Here is a 17,449-nt window from a genome sequence, read left to right as displayed (position 1 = left end):
GATCTGTATACTATACCAATTGTTCATACTGCTCAATCTTTGTAAATAGGTTATACTTTTCATTGAACCGTAACTAAATGATTCAGTCTTAGATAGTACATACAGGTTTCAAACGAGCTGAAAAGATTTACTTGAATGGCCAAGCCTAAGGACCACTACCTTGGTTCCTGACGGTGTTTAGAAAATAAAAAGTGTTAGAGACAATGTCACATGTTATTAATGATATATTGACATTTGGCTGTTTCAGTACAACGTAACCTCTTTCCCCTTTTTTTCCTGTATCCCATTTAAGTTTTCATTTTTTGGAAAAAAAAAAAAAAAAAATATCCCATGCTTAACCCCTTAAGGACACATGACATGTGTGACATGTCTTGATTCCCTTTTATTCCAGAAGATCGGCCGTTACGGCGTTCTATGACGTTGCGGCTTTAAAGGGCTTTAAAGCCGTTTCGGCAGCATAGAACGCCGTAACGGCTTGCAGCCCCTGGCTTGCAGATCTACTCACCTCCGCCGCGATCCTCTTCTGGAGGGCTGCCTGACAGCCCAGGCAGCCCTCCCCTGGAAAATCAGGCCCCCGGGGGCCATGTGATCGCTCTCAAAGAGCGATCACATGGCCCCCTATAGCTGGCTGTGGATCTGCCAGCAGGGGGACTGTCTGAAATATTAGACAGTCCCCCTGCTGGTAGGTAGTGTAAAAAAATATATTAGACAAGTGTAAAATTAAATTAAAAGTATTTTTATATATATAATATATGTATATATATTATATATATATATAATATATATACATATTATATATATGTAACGTCATACGTAATGTATTTTAATATTAATATTATTATATATATTAGTATTAAAATACACTTAGAATGACGTTACATATATATAATATGTATATATATTATATATATAATAGATATATACACATATATTATATATGTATACGTATAATTACAATAATAAATAAATAAATAAAATAATTAAATAAATAAATAAAATATTGAAACAAAATTTTAAATAAATTATAAATTCATATGTAATTTCATTCTAACTGTATTTTGTTATTAATATATATATATTGGTAACAAAAATACACTTAGAATGACATTCTATATATATATAAAATACAAATAACCGCAAATATATATATATAGATAAATACATGTAATTACATAAAAGATTACATTAGTATACACGTAGAATTTAAATACCTATAAATGCATATAATTAAAATTCTACGTGTATATTTTTTTTTTTCAAATTCTTTATTTTTGTTGTGCAAGTGGGTAAACAACATTTCAAACGCCACAGCAGCGTACATATGTAGTCACATAAATTGAGCAGTGGCAGGAGTACGTGCACATTTTTTTTTTTTTTTGAGAGACAAACAGTATAACAAGCTTAACATTGATGAATATTGATGAACATTGACTGCCATGTAGTGAAATATGTAGATGAGTCAGGTTTACTTAGCTGAACACTATCGCTGTATAATGAAAGCTGGCACATACAAGTCTGCATGGAAAACAAGGCAGGTAATTAAAGTGTAGGATATTGCAGAGAATTTCTTCCTAACTGTGTTAGGTAGGCAGAGAAATACATGCTCAACGTTTTGATCGAGCTTATCTATGCAGTGAATAGTGTGATCAGGGTAAAGATGCATATTGTAATACAATTTTGGGTTGCAAGCTATTGCCGAGCTGTGAGCAAGTATAGTAAGTAGTAAAGGCTGTAGGTCTCTCTCTAGTATCGGCTGTCGCCTAGTGTATGGATGTGGCCTCAGGCATTAGGCTGCTAGGTATAAAAGTGGTAGCACGTCTAAATAAACACAATATAACAAATTATAAACAATTTATAAACAATGTGAGTTTTTTCTTGGGACTGGAATGTCCGCCAATGTTACCCTGACGGTAATACCAGTTCCCGTCCTGGATCAGCCAACCCCTCACATGGGCCATTTTGGGTAGACAGTCCCGAAAAGTGTGGTTAGTAGGGCAGTCAGTCTACGCTACGTGTCCCATGTTTGCCTAAACGGTTAAGATTAATAGGTCGTATAAAAACTATAAAGGGAGGTACGATCGGCTTGTGTGGCCGTTATGCTGAAAAGCTCTGAAAGCGTAGTCTACGCATTAGTCAGGTTACGTCTGGGAGAATCTCCCGTAAATATATCAAGAACTATGCTTAGTAGTTGTTTCTGTTAGTCGTCGTGTCGGTTAGGTCGAGTTTAATACAGAAAGTGACTAAGGTTTGAGCTTACATCCTAAGTTGCATTCGGTAGGCATTGTGAGAACAGTCTAAAAAAACAGATAATAAAAGAATAAACTACACTTGCACGAGGGTAGAGCTAGGGGTTCAAGTGTCTATGTCACATTATATCCTATGTATTCTTTCCCCTCTCTCTCCATCTCCCCTGCACCTGTCGTGTTATATCTTTTCCTTTCCCTTAAGTTTTGCACTTCAGTTGTGCAGTATATGGTGTGTCCATGTCGTGAACCTTATCAGGACAGAGTTGGGCCGTGCGCATCATAGCAAGTTGGCAGGATGCTGCCTTTTGTGTCAGGGGGTGAGTGAGTTCGTCTAGCGCCAAAGGGAGGCGCAAGCTGGTCCCAGTGACAAGCTCAGTGGAAGTACTCGGTTATGACGAGATGACACCATCACCACCTAAAACTCTGGTGACATAAACATATCGGTGAGGTGCAAACAATTAGGTTAGTCGGTTGGGTAAAGCGGGGTAATGTGTGGCAGTCTTTTTAAATGCAGTCCTTTATGGTGGGGCAATGTCCCAGGAACTCACATAGTCCCGAATTGTCCTTCAGGTTGTGGCAGTGGCGGTGGTTCCGGCCTGTCTTCTGGGCACAAAGTCAACGGTGCTGGCAGTTTCCCAACTTGGGGGGTTCGGACATCTGTCCCTGGGTGCTGGCTGGGTTGGTATGTTCGGAGGGAGGCCGAGCAGCCCCAGGATCGCCGGCGCCTCTTGCAGGCTGTGTAGTTTGTGCGTATCGTCGCCCTTCATAATCAGCAGGGTGTGAGCTGGGCCCCAGCGGTATTTGATGTGTTGCTCCCGTAGGAGTGATGTGAGCTGGTGCAGGGATCTCCTCCAGGCCAACGTTGCCCCCGAGAGGTCCGCATAAAACGTTAACGTCATGCCCTCGAAAGGGTAGGTCGATTGGGCCCTGGCTGCTGTCAGGACTGCGGATCTGTCTTTTTGAGCCTGAAACTGCAGGATTACATCCCGTGTGGCTGATTCTGGGGCCTTAGCAGGTTTTGGGATGCAGAACATTTCATCCAGCGCCACCGCTTTGGCTTGCTTTGGGTTGAGTAGTACCGTGAGGAGTCTTCGTACAAAATGGGGCAGTTCAGAGTCCGTTATAGAGACTGCTATGCCTCTGATCTTGAGGTGCTTCAGCCGACGCTTATCCTCCATCTCGGCATATCGTAGGTCATTCTGCGTAGACAGGTTCCGCAGCGCTCTAACCTCCTGCTGTAGTTCCCTGATTTGTGCGTCTTGGGTTTGCGTGGTGTGCTCCACAGACCCGAGTCTTCCGCTGAGGCCCGTCAGAGTGTCTCGAATGGAGGCCACTTCCGCCGATATTTTTTTATGGTGGTCTGCCATTAAGTCTCTGATGGCCTCCATGCTCACTGGGGTAGGGGCAGCGGCAGGTGGAGGGGGCTGTTGTCGGGTCGGAGGCGATTTGAGTGCGGCCTGTGTAAGCTCCTCTTCTGCCTCATCTGAGGAATCACTGTAGAAGTCTGAGCATTCCCCATGGAGGGACGCCATGTTAGGGATAGAGGCTTCTTGGGCCTTCCGCCATAGCTCACCAATATGTGTGCCCGGCTTGATTTTTTCAGGCTTAATTTTTTTCGCTTTCCGCCCCATCTCGTTAGGTGAAGCAGCTGGGGCTGTTCGGGTCGCGTTTGGTTCGATTATAAGGGATTTTAGTGGATTTCTCCCGTTGTCAGGCCCGCAGCTCAGCAGACCTGCGACCGTCCGCTTCTGTAGTTAGGCCACGCCCCCTCTACATGTATATTTAAGTAATTTTTTAACATAATTATGTCATTGGATTAATTAAAATTTGATGGACATGCCTGACAACACAGGGAGAAAGTGCAGAGAATTTAATTCGCAAGCACTATATTTGACCCTGTAACTCTCCAAGACACCAGAAAAACCTGTACATAGGGGGTACTGTTTTACTCGGGAGACTTCGCTGAACTCAAATATTAGTGTTTAGGAATAGGCCATTTTCCCAATGAGATTTAAATCAAAACATTTTTTGGAATAATTATGTCCTTAATCTTGGGATGTTGCATTATCTGATAGCGTTATCATAGTTTCCCAAATTGAAATATGTGGTTCATTCATTTTCCTTATTGTCACGTGCATTGCACAAAACAACTAGATTAAAAAGAGTTTGTGACATGTTACTGAAATTACATTTGTGGGTGCCTTCAAGGTCTTAAGCAGGCTTCCCCAAACTCCGGCCCTCTAGATGTTGCTGAACTACAACTCCCATGATTCTCAGCCTATCTGTTTCATTCATAGAATCATGGGAGTTGTCGTTCAGCAACATCTGGAGGACCGGAGTTTGGGGAAGCCTGGTCTTAAGTGTAGACGTATCAATAAATTGCCTTATGCTGTAGAAGTTATGGCTTATGTGCACACTAGGATAGGCACACATCTGAGGCACTATAGGATTACCTAATTATTATAATGTAATTATTACCTAGTGCCATATTTTGTAAATTAAAGGGACTCTCCAGGATCCTGCAGTGCCCCCCTCCCTCCCTCTCTCCCCCATCCCAAGTTGCTGAAGGGGTTAAAACCCTTTCAGTGACTTACTAGAGTCCAGCACTGATGTCCCTACTCTCCCTACCGCCTACTGTCCTCCCCCGCCGCACGCACGCATTAGACCTCTCCATGGGAAAGCATTATTCAATTATTCAATGCTTTCCTATGGGGATTTCGGTGACGCTGGAGGTCCTCACATAGCGTGAGGACGTTCAGTGTCGCTTAAAACACTTTTCGTGTTCTAAGAACACGGAAGTCCCTCTAGTGGCTGTCTGGTAGATAGCCACTAGAGGAGGACTTAACCTTGCAAGGTAATTATTGCAGTTTATAAAAACTGCAATAATTACACTTGCAGGGTTAAGGGTAGTGGGAGTTGGCACCCAGACCACTCCAATGGGCAGACGTGGTCTGGGTGCCTGGAGTGTCCCTTTAATATAAATTGCTTCAAATTAGGGTGTGTGGAAAGGATGTGCCAGGTGTGTCCAGAGTGTTGCATACGTCTGCATTAGCTTTTTTAATGTTTTAAAAGATACAAATCATGACTGCCTCAGTATACGTAGTTATCACTGGAGTATTATGTGTTTCATTTTATAAATTAGTATCTTTTTTTACTTAAAATGTATATGGCCATTTTCTCCCTAATTCAATGTGCTGTGCATGCATATGCTTCAAAATATCTGTTGCATGCCTAGAAACTTCACAGGGAAATCATATGTTGGCCAAAAGTGGTCACTACCATCATTTGGACTAACGTGTATACGATCTAGAGAAATTTACCTCCATAACATTAATGGGTGAAATAATATCAAATGACTGTTTTACTTTGTAGCCATCTTAGTAAATGTATTCTTTGTGCGGCCTTGTTCTGATAAGCTTCACATACCAGTACTAGGGGTTAGATTGTATCTGCCCACCGTGCTGTCAGCATAAACCTAATTTTCACCTTTTTCATATTTAGCCAATATTGATCAGTCAAAGATCTGTAAAAAAAAAAAAACAATTTCACACATTAGACCTGTGAATTAACAGTAGCTATGGAACATATATCTTTTTGATTGATGCCTTTTTAAAATGAATTCAGACAGGTCTAAGTATATGAGATCAGTTCTGTAATAAGATTTATACTTTATCTATCTGTACTTCCAAAACTGTAGAAAGTGCAGTATTGATTGTGCCATGTCCCTGCAGTATTGTCTAGTTCATCTTTCTAAGCGTTGCAATCATGCTGAGACACTTTGGAAAACACACATGAAACCCAGTCACTTCTGTTCAGAACAAAACACTCTGCGGGCTAAAAATTCACATTTCAGAACTCGACATCATTGTCAATGACATTAACCAGAGATGATGTCATTATTAACACCTTAGCTAAGTCTACAGGTTTAGGTACATTTGTTACCACCAGAAGAACATTTTGACACATTCTCCTCTTTACTAGCAGTGACAGAATAAAAGGACCCAGATACATCTAGTTAGTGTTCATATGGGAAAACAAACATGCTAGTGACAGAACCTGTTTATGATGGAAAGCAATGCATTAGCCTATCTTGAAATGCAGCTTTTCTGTCTGAGCATAAATAGGGTTAATTTTTAATAACATTTAGAGAAATGGTAGTTGCCTGTATGGGATATGTACAAAAACATTATATATTTTATGGTACAGGAATGACCTTTAATTTCAAGCAAGACAGTAGCATCTTCTTAGTTGGCAGATATAAAATGGAAAATGTAATTTATTGTATGCATGGCCCTTAACTTAACCTAACTTAAATGGTTACTCTAAGCTCCATGACTACCAGGAGTGTGTGTGTGTAGAATTTCTCTATGAATTTAACCCCTTTGCTGTCGGAGGTGTAACTCCAACTCTGACAGCATCTTTGAGGCGTAATTTCCCAGCCGGGAACAAGAGTTTTGGGCTGGCTAATGTCAGTTCTGTAAATATGGGATATCTTCTGTCAGCACACAACATGCTGGCAACAAGCATCCAAAGATGGCTCGTACTCACCCTGCATCTCTCCCTGTCCAACGAGGGGCAGTGATGTCAGTGGAGGAGGATCAGGCTGAGGGGAGAACTTGGCCTCATTGCTTAAATGAAGATAGGTTTTAACTTTTTTTTAATTCTGTTTTTTTAAGTTAATGTAGGGGGACTAGGGTAGGTAGGGTTATTCTAACCAAAAACAGTTTTCACTCAAACATTTTATTATTTTAAATAAATATAATACTATATCTCCCTCCCATCACTATAGGTATACTATCAGACCGGAGGGGGGAGGGGCTGAGGTGGAAATGCCTATAATGGGCCATCCATGTTGGGAGCGCTGCTGAAGTGCTTTCTAGTTGGTCCCAGTCCTTTGGATTTAAAAAAAGAAAAAGAGTTTCGCAGTTTTTCCCTTACAGAGAAATGTATTACTCGAATCACAGAAAAAGGTTATTTCAAGTAGAGACTAATAAAACAGTTTAGATTGGAAGCGGTTGTGATATCATGGCTCTGAAATGTGCTTATTAAATAATGTGATATTAAAAGTCCAATAGAAAGTAACATTATCAAAAATACCCAATGTCTATGTCCTAGTACTCGTATCAGTTATAGTAAGGAAATTCTATTGGTAAGGAATTAAGAAAGAAATACATTATGATACACAAAAAGAAAATTCAACTTTCTTCTTGGCATCTAGCACATGTATGAGCTAAGAGTACCGTAGAAATATTGAAGAGTAAAGAAACAGAAACATTGTTGGCCCAGTGTTGCATTGAGTTAATAGGTACTGATTTAAGCTTTCCAAATTATTCAATACTGTTAGAAAAACGTTCCACATTATTTATCTATAGAAGTCACCATGATAGTCTATGGGAATTAATGTAGATAAATCAATCGGAAAGTTTCCTACACTGTTGAAACATTTGGAGTACGTATTAAAACAAGACAATAATGTTATAGACTGTTGCATTTGCATACAAACAAGTATTTCTAATCAATCTCTATGCCCCACTATTTACCATAAAAGAAATGCTGCAGGTAACTAGAATACATCCATTCGCAGAATTAATTTTGTGCTTGAAATCAAAAAAGTGGTCCTCATATTTCCTTATACAAATATGTACTCTTGTCTATTTTACCACAGGACCTATGGGATAAATAACCTGATGGATGACCTAAAACTCCTCTATCGTACTGCTGGTCAGAAAGGAAAAGGAGTTACTTTCATATTTACAGATAATGAAATCAAAGACGAATCATTCCTAGAGTATATGAATAATGTCTTGGCATCGGGAGAGGTGTCCAACTTGTTTGCACGAGATGAAATCGATGAAATCACGCAAGATCTAATTCCCGTCATGAAGAAAGAATATCCCCGACGGGCACCCACTACTGAAAACCTCTATGACTACTTCCTTTCCCGTGTTCGAAGCAATTTACATGTGGTGCTGTGCTTTTCTCCTGTTGGAGAGAAATTCAGAACAAGAGCACTGAAATTCCCTGGTCTGATCTCGGGCTGTACCATGGACTGGTTCCAGCGTTGGCCAAAAGATGCCTTGGTTGCAGTGGCCCATCACTTTTTGGCCTCATATAAAATTGAATGCACGGATGAGGTGAAGCATAGTGTTGTTAACACAATGGGAACATTTCAGGACATTGTAGCAGAAAAATGTGTTGAGTATTTTGAACGATACAGGCGACAAACATATGTCACCCCAAAGTCATATCTTTCATTCTTGGGTGGCTACAAATCCATTTACAGCGAGAAATTTGAAAATGTTGGAAATCTTGCTGATCGTATGAAAACAGGTACAATATTTATTTTATTTGTACTAAAGTAAAAACCCCAACATGTTTTAACCCCCCTAAGCCTTCTTTTCCTAAATTTGTCATATATAGGGTAATTCACTAAACTCCCAATTGGTCCTTACCAAATGCAGTCAAACCGTCCAGGGATGTACGGGACCATGCAGTTCATGCTATTTGGGCATTGGGTGGGAATTTTTTATTAAATAATATTAGGTGGACAGGCCACTGTTCACCCCCCCTTCCTTCACCTATGGCCAGTGGTTAGGTGTGATTAAAAAAAAATACAAAAAAAAACAACCTAATATTCCAATTACCCACACCCATGGTTAGTGTGCCAGTTAGTGAGCCAGGCTTGAAGATTAGTTTCAGACCAAACTGCAATTTGGTAGGATTTGACCAATTGGTTGTTCGGCAGAATTCTGGATTTTTGAGTTGAAATATGCCCGACTTACCAACTTAGAAATGCCAAACATACGAATATATTCAAATGGTGGGGGTGGCAATATTCTACATTGGGCGCCAAAAACATTTTCTCACTTGATCTGTGAACCAAATGGAGGGGAAATGCTCTTATCAGTGTTGTGCAAAATATGTACATAATATTATATCATGTATATATTTTACAGCACACTGCACAATTTGACATTCAGCCAAGCCAAACTAACATCCAACTCAATTAGGTGTCCTGAAAAAGGTTCTATCTTCGAAAATAACTATTCTGCACAACAAGAATGTTTCGCTGTGCATAAGTCTTGTGGTGGCTACTTAGTAAATGTCTTCACAGTCCCCACTTATAGGTGACATGTGAGGGCTCTAATTATTATACAAGGAGGGGACCAGTTTTTTTTTTTTAAATCATTGCTTTGTCAATATTCAGAATCCTATACTTGTATTTCAGAGTTAAACCTACATCTGATAAAAGATGCCTGCCTGTGCACATTTGCATGTCAAGCTGGGAATTCTAGCATAGTTGTGGAAACAGGATTTCTTGTATATTTATGCATACATATTTTACTTTTATTTTGTATTACAAAGCAAGGCAAAATTAATATTAGCCCATTATGCCTCACTAGTTGTATTTTTTATTTTATTTTATTGAAGTTAGCACTTCAGAAAAACAAATTGTTCTGCCAAAGATGAATTCTGTATCCAGTGGTGTATTTTGTATTTGTGCTGCCCTAGGCACGACTAAATTCAGGCACCCCCAAAATCTAAATTTGCCCCCCCAATTCTTGTGAAGGACATTTTTTGACTGACTGACAGACACATGCCCTCATTGATAAATGCACTGATATACACTCACTGACAGATACACAGTCATTGGCACACACTTACAGTCATTGGCACACACTGTATAGACAAGACACACTTTCACTGACACACATTGACACACCCACTCACTGACAGGCACACACTCTCAGATACACATAAAATGACATACACACACTGACACACACTTACAGGCACACCCATTCTCACTCACAGACACACACTGACAGCTACACTCACTCACTCACTCACTCACAGAAAGGTGGACATCCCCAGAACATGCAAACAAGGCATTTGTCTGGGAGCTTGGGCTGGCATTTTTTGGCGCCCCCCCCTGAAAGTGCCGCCCTAGGCAAATGCCTTGTTTGCCTTGTGGTAAATACATCCCTGTCTGTATCTATAGATGTCTGCAAGAATTGGAAATAGCGGAAACCTCTTTCCTCCTCCCATAGATTAAGCAAGTATCAATTAGAACTTTCTATTTTCCTATTATTTGTAGCCAAAAACGTTCTAATGTAAGCTCACTGAGCTGGGCCATCAACACCCTCTGTTCTTGTGCATCCAACTCGTCTGGTTACAAATATTTGTCCATTAATCCACCTATTGTACAATGCTGCTGAATTTATTGGCACTTTATAAGTAATAATAATGAGTCTTAATAATGCTTAAGTGATGCACATGCACATTTACATTTTCTTGAAATTGACAGGAATTCTTTAGCATAGATGCATTGTATGCTTTTCTATTACATTGCTGTAATTTTTGATGTTTTATTTTATTCGAATTATAGAAATGTTCTGTTGTAAATTGTGGTACTGGATTTAAACCAAGCTTATTGTGTATATAACCAGTTCACAAATGGATAACAAAACAGTAAGTCTGCACGATTGTTTACGTTTTCTTTTTCTTAAGGCCTTGCAAAGTTGATGGAAGCAGAGGTTTCTGTGCATCAGTTGTCAATAGAGCTAGCAGTTAAAGAGAAAGACTTGGCTGTTGCATCCAAGAAGGCAGATGGAGTTTTACAGGAAGTTACTTTGAAAGCTCAAGCCGCTGAAAAGGTGAAGATGCAGGTGCAAAAGGTTAAAGACAAGGCCCAAGCAATTGTTGATGAAATCGCTATTGACAAAGCTGCAGCTGAAGAGAAGCTTGAAGTTGCCCGGCCTGCTTTGGCGGAAGCAGAGGCAGCGCTAGAGGTAAAAACCTAGAGATGGAAGTTGTTCAAGAACACCTAACCCAGCTAGGAATTTAAAATTATTAGATATTTCAAATTGTATTAAACACCTAGCAGCCATATGTAAAACTGCACACACAAAAAAAATACAGCCGCCCAAATTATTAAACCCAGGGGGCAATTTACCTACTTCCACCAGACCCTATTTGGGTAGTTATTCAAATAAATTACGATCCAACAGATAAAGGAATACAACTATTTTACTATTTTATTGCACTCATATATTGTATTTTAAAGGAATTCTATAGTCACAAAAATTAGCTTAATGAAACAGTTTTGGTGTATAAATAAATTTAGGAGTTAAATCACTTGTCACTTATGCAGCCCTAGGTACACTTTCCTGCATGTGACTTACACAGCCTTACTAAACACTTCCTGTAAAGAGTCATCTAATGTTTACACTTCCTTTATGGCAAATTCTGTTAAATTTAGCCTCCTGTATGTAATTAAAGTTCGATTTGCAGGAGATAAAACATTAAAAGTAAGTTAACATCTGATTCAAAATGAAACAATTTTTATGCAGGCTGTGTTAGTCACAGCCAGGGGAGGTGAGGCTTGGGCTGCATAAACAGAAACAAAAGATATATAACTCCTGAATGGCAGAGAATTGAACAGTTAGACGTGATGAATACACTAAAACTTCATCATTAAGCTAATATTTTTTTGGTGACAATAGTGTTCCTTTAATGGAAACATGGAACTACAGTTTGTATTTTGCATGTAATGACTTTTTTCACTTTATCACGTTGTTTTTAATGTTACTCTCTAAGGAGGCTAATCAAATGTAGCACACATGTCCTACCTTGAGTAATTGTGTACTCTCTCAGAAGACATCTCCCCTAAAGTGTTACTCCACTGTCCAAATATTGTATAACAATCGATAAATAAATAAATTATATATATATACATATGTAAATCACTACTTAATAGATATCTGAAAAAAACATGCATACAAGCATTCTTTAATGTTTAAGGCAGTTGCCTGCTTCTTGACTTTAGCTCCACTGAGCTAAACTACCAGGAGTAATGGGAGTGTTTGACAGCCGGTGGTGTAACTAGGTTCATTTATATTTACATTCAATTTCTATTGAAATCTGCACTTTTTTGTATAATAAAAAGTCACACTTTTTACATAGAAAGCACTTCAGTAAGCTAAAGTGCTTCAGGGGTCTGGAGTTTCTCTAACTTTTTCACTTTTGAATGTTTTTATTGCCAATTGTTTGAACATGAGTTTGATCACTTCCAGTGCTAGACTGCATTTTATAACTTTCTTGCTGTACAGTTTTAGAAGAGGTCAATGGGACAGGTCAGTAGACTCATAGATGCAATCACCAACATTTTGCTGATTAAGCAATATATAAAGTGAGAAAATGTAATGATAGTTGAATGCATTTTCTCAGCGAAGTGAATAGATAAGGAACAAAGAGAGCCAAATACATGTGTCTCTTACAGATGCATGTGCATTCATTAAAAGTGGAACTATGAGTTTTTCTGTCTTTTGGATGTTTTGCATTTGCCGGGTTTTCTCTAATTTTAAAAGGATAATTCTGACGATCTCTTTCTTACTATGCAGGATTCTGATAAAGATATGCTAAAATGGTTGTCTGTGTTTTGTGTGTCTCTCATGCAGAATGGATCTGTATGACATTTTGTTTCTGAGATACTCTTGTTGGTGGAAATATTCTGATATGCAAAAGTCTGAAATTCAAAATGTCTAGGTCTTTCTGTAATGGCACAAGTAAGCTAAGCCTCTTCAGTGGCAACTAACCATAGCACACGTTCTTAAAGAGGATCTGTCAGTTTCTAGGAGCTTTGCATATTTCTCAAGCACTACCAAAACTGACAAATCTGGTGTGGGTCAGGTGGCCGCGTGGTGCAGGGGAGAGGAGTTTTACTTACCTCTGACTGTCCCTTACGGCCACTGTCATGTTAAATCAAAAGGTCTTCTTCAGTTCTTGTCGCTTTCGTTGCCACGAGCCACGTCAGTGCTGTACTCTCCCACATGCAAACCATTGGACCCTTTATAGACAACGCTTGAATACCACAGCCATCATTTGTTAGGGCTGTTTGGATTGGACAAAATTGCTCCTCCTTTTGTCAACCTCAGGCTTTACCATGAGGCAAAGTAGTCCTTATTTTGTCTTATGATAGCTTTGGATTGCGTTGGAATTTCAGTGATTTTCAATGAAATTCCAATGCAGACTTAATCAGTATTTCATAAAGATTAAATCTTTATGAAATACTAAAAAGTTACATCTGTTTTAACCTTTCTTTTATTTCCTGATTATGCAACATTAGGAATCTCGTTCAATTCTTTGTAAATTCTAAGCATTTTCTGAACATGTAAAATGCAACATACTTTTAGGATATTCGTAACAACTCTCCCGCTGAGCAAAGGTAATTTGCAAATATTAGATTTGTATCCAAGTTATTGTTAAAAAAAAATGGATCTGAAGTGTTAGATATGTGCAAAATGTACCATTGTGTTAAGTAAATTGATTAACTACATTTGTACACATTTCTCTGTATGCCCCTCTGGCTGTTTATTGGATTTTCTTGAAGATGTAAATACAATGCATTTCTTTTCAGACAATAAAGCCTGCTGACATAGCAACTGTACGTAAACTGGGACGGCCTCCTCATTTAATTATGAGAATCATGGATTGTGTACTACTCCTATTTCAAAGGAAAATTGATTCAGTAACAGCTGATCCGGAACGGCCATGTCTGAAACCATCCTGGGGAGAGGCTCTGAAATTAATGAACTACCCAGGGTTTCTAAACACTCTGCTAACTTTCCCAAAGGTATTTATGTTATATCTGGTAGACAGTATATGGCAATCTGCTGCTTCTTAGTCAAAGGACTGCCATTATATCTGGTAGACAGTATATAGTAATCCACTGCTTCTTAGTCAAGGGACTGCCATTATATCTGGTAGACAGTATATGGTAATCTCCTGCTTCTTAGTTAATGGACTGCCATTATATCTTGTAGACAGTATATAGTAATCTTCTGATTCTGAGCCAAAGGACTGCCATTATATCTGGTAGACAGTATATAGTAATCCTCTGCTTCTTAGTCAAGGGACTGCCATTATATCTGGTAGACAGTATATGGTAATCTCCTGCTTCTTAGTCAAGGGACTGCCATTATATCTGGTAGACAGTATATGGTAATCTCCTACTTCTTAGTCAAGGGACTGCCATTATAACTGGTAGACAGTATATGGTAATCTTCTGCTTCTTAGTCAAGGGACTGCCATTATATCTAGTAGACAGTATATGGTAATCTCCTGCTTCTTAGTCAAAGGACTGCCATTATATCTGGTTAGTCATTGTTTCTTGCTTCTTCATATCAGTTTCATGGCACAAAGGGCATGCAAGAAAACACAAAATATGTGGAGATAAATAAAAAAATGACGTTACATATTAAGTATAAATATTTATTTGAAAAAAAAAGTGTTACTTATTGCCACCCTCTTTAGGGTTAGCAAGACATCATCAAGCTTGAATTAAAGAAACACTTCAGCGTGCTGTAGTGGTTATGGTGTCAGGAGTGTGTAGTGCCAGCCCATTGTAAGTAGTCAAACCATTTTAGAACAGTTTGACTCCTTCCCTGGGATCTGCTAGGCGCCGCTCCCAGGCTAAAGCTTTTAGAGAATTGGAAGCTCTCATTTAATTTAATTAACCTTGCAAATGACTACATTATTACTGAAGTTTATGTTAACCCTGCTATTAAATCTATATTAGCAATATTCTAAAAACGTTATGGCTGAGAAAAGTGGAAACGTTTGCAAAGGAAGGCCATGACATAGAAGTGCAATTGCTACTGTTTGCTCTAGAATAACCACTAGGAGGCAGTAGTCATAAAGCATCATTGCATAAAGAACAGAATGGATCCTTCAGTTAAAAGCAGCTTTAACTGTGTAATGATTTTTTCATGATGTGGTTAGATTCAGCTTTTTTTTTACAGCATTATTTACTAAAGTGAGTATCCAAGGTGAAATCAAAGTGAATTTAAAATTTAAGACCAGAGCAGCTGAATAGCTTGCCTACCGCCATCAGACTCTCCCCTAGTCTTCAATCATTTAAGAAGGGCCTTAAATCCCATCTCTTCAGGAAAGCGTATGGCCTCCCAGAGTAATCTCTCCCTTACATACCTGTCTCTTGCTCTCCTATGGGACAGTGCTTTGCTCTCTCCTCCAGCTCTGCTTCACTCCTACTTGATATTTCCTGTCCTATTCTGTTTTACACCCCACCTCCTATAGACTGTAAGCTCGTTTGAGCAGGGTCCTCTTCAACCTATTGTTCCTGTAAGTTTTCTTGTAATTGTCCTATATTTTGTTACGTCCCCGTCCCACCCTCTCAAAATAGTGTAAAGCGCTACGGAATCTGTTGGAGCTATATAAATTGCAATAATAATAATAATAATAATAATAATAATAATAACTGAACACATAGATGACTTAATAATTGTTCCAGTTCTACTACATTAACCTTAAATCTGAAATTCACTTTGAATTCACCATACATTCTCAGTTTAGTGAATAACTAATAATAATAATAATAATATTAATTTACTATCGTATACATATATGTATGCGTGTGTGTGTATATATATTATATTATATATATGTATGCGTGTGTGTATATATTATAATTTATATATATGTATGCGTGTGTGTATATATTATAATTTATATATATGTATGCGTGTGTGTATATATATTATATTATATTATATATATATATATTAACTTATTTTGAATTTTCTAAATATATATATTTTCAAATGTCACCATTTTTTCTGAATTTAAAAAGATGTAGAGGAGATATGTTCACCTGTGAAGCATTGGAGCTAACAGGAACTGCTCCAGATGTTACTGAACTAAAATTCCCAGCTGATCCATAGAGTCATAGGTGTTACCGCAATGAACTGCAGTAACCCATCTGTGTATGTTGCTTGTGGAAATGTGTTATCTAATAGTCATTTCTCAATTCAATGCCATTTCAGGACTCGATCACAGGAGAGGTTGTTGATCTGCTTGAACCTTACTTGGATATGGAAGATTATAACCTGGAGTCTGCTAAAAAAGTGTGTGGCAATGTAGCTGGCTTGTGCTCTTGGACACAAGCAATGGCATACTTCTATGGGATTAACAAAGAAGTTCTTCCACTTAAGGTAAGTTTCTTTTCCATGTGTCTCCTAACTGGATATACTGAATCTACAATTTTACCCTGAGAGGGAGAGCTGGAGTGGAACCTCATACCTGGGGTTCTGTGGAGTGCTGCTGTTACCAGTCTTTGTACTGACTGGCCAGCTGTTTAAATACACTGTTGGCAGGTGTCTACTCTGGAGGGAGGGTTTGTGCTGTGAATCCCCTGCTGTTTGTCACCCAGGGTGGACTGTCCCCCTCCACCACTGGGAAGTGTGCTACTGAGTGTGGGTAGCAGTATGTGTGTGTACAGTGTGTGTGTATAACAGTGTGGGTAGCAGCACCTGAAGTAGCTTGTTTAGTAGTGTGTGTTTAACAGTGTGGGTAGTATCAGTGCAGAAATGTGTGTGGATGGTATATGGGGACGATTTGGGCAGCAGTATGTGTGTGTATTAGTGTGGGTAGCAATACGAGCAGCATTATGTCTATGTGTATACTTGTCATTTCTTAGCTATACTGTCCCCACTCCTGTTAAACTTTGTAGTTTTTGAGAAACTGCAATGTTTATGTTAAGGTTACGTTTTACCTCTATTGGCTGTCAGTGAAACTTGAATTGATTCAATGATTAAGCTTGACTGCTTGCACAACGCGCACCCCACTTTATGTCCACAATGCTCCTCTATGAGCAGCATTGGATTGGACTATTTTGGAGAGGGCTCTGCCTCGGGGACCTTACTGGGTGAGGAGCACTAAGCAGTGTCAAGGGAGTCTTGATGCTGGAACAATGTGAGTCAAAAATTATTTTTAACCCATTATATGCCAGGTGGGGACATACCTAATATTACCCTAGACAGGGACATTATATCATTAGGAATACAGATTTGTATTCCTTACGCTACAGTGTTCCTTTAATATGCCCCACTCCCTCAAATTCAAGTAGGCTGATTTAATGGGGGGCAACTACAGCCCCTTTCTGCCTGTTTATGTCAATATTAACTTTGCTGCATCTTAATTAAGGGAGGTGATGGTTTATTAGTAGTTTTTGTTTTCAACATTTTAATTTGAAGCATGTATTGTCTGCTGGGTGGTGCTTTTTGTATTTTTCTCACACTTTTTTATAGCATTTTAAATTAGTCAAATTTTGAGTCAGTCTCAACTTGCTGTATTATATATGCAATATAAGTTTTGACAACTATTTATAGCTATCATCACTGTTA

At 38.8% G+C, this 17,449-nt stretch overlaps 1 protein-coding gene across 1 annotated transcript in view; it reads left to right on the top strand.

Moving 5' to 3' along the window:
- The window catches only part of LOC134608770 (dynein axonemal heavy chain 5-like), a 315,738-nt gene that overhangs the window by 184,507 nt on the left and 113,782 nt on the right, over nucleotides 1-17,449 (top strand). Inside the window, exons 57-60 of the mRNA XM_063451865.1 lie at nucleotides 7,912-8,576; nucleotides 10,758-11,038; nucleotides 13,666-13,881; nucleotides 16,091-16,258. Of these exons, the coding sequence (XP_063307935.1) occupies nucleotides 7,912-8,576; nucleotides 10,758-11,038; nucleotides 13,666-13,881; nucleotides 16,091-16,258 (1,330 nt within the window). The remainder of the gene's footprint in view (nucleotides 1-7,911; nucleotides 8,577-10,757; nucleotides 11,039-13,665; nucleotides 13,882-16,090; nucleotides 16,259-17,449) is intronic.

This window comes from Pelobates fuscus, chromosome 4 (assembly GCF_036172605.1).
Source record: "Pelobates fuscus isolate aPelFus1 chromosome 4, aPelFus1.pri, whole genome shotgun sequence".
NCBI classification, from domain to species: Eukaryota; Metazoa; Chordata; class Amphibia; order Anura; family Pelobatidae; genus Pelobates; species Pelobates fuscus.
The sequence above is the reverse complement of the archived record's forward strand: the minus strand, read 5'-3'. Positions and strand labels throughout refer to the sequence as shown.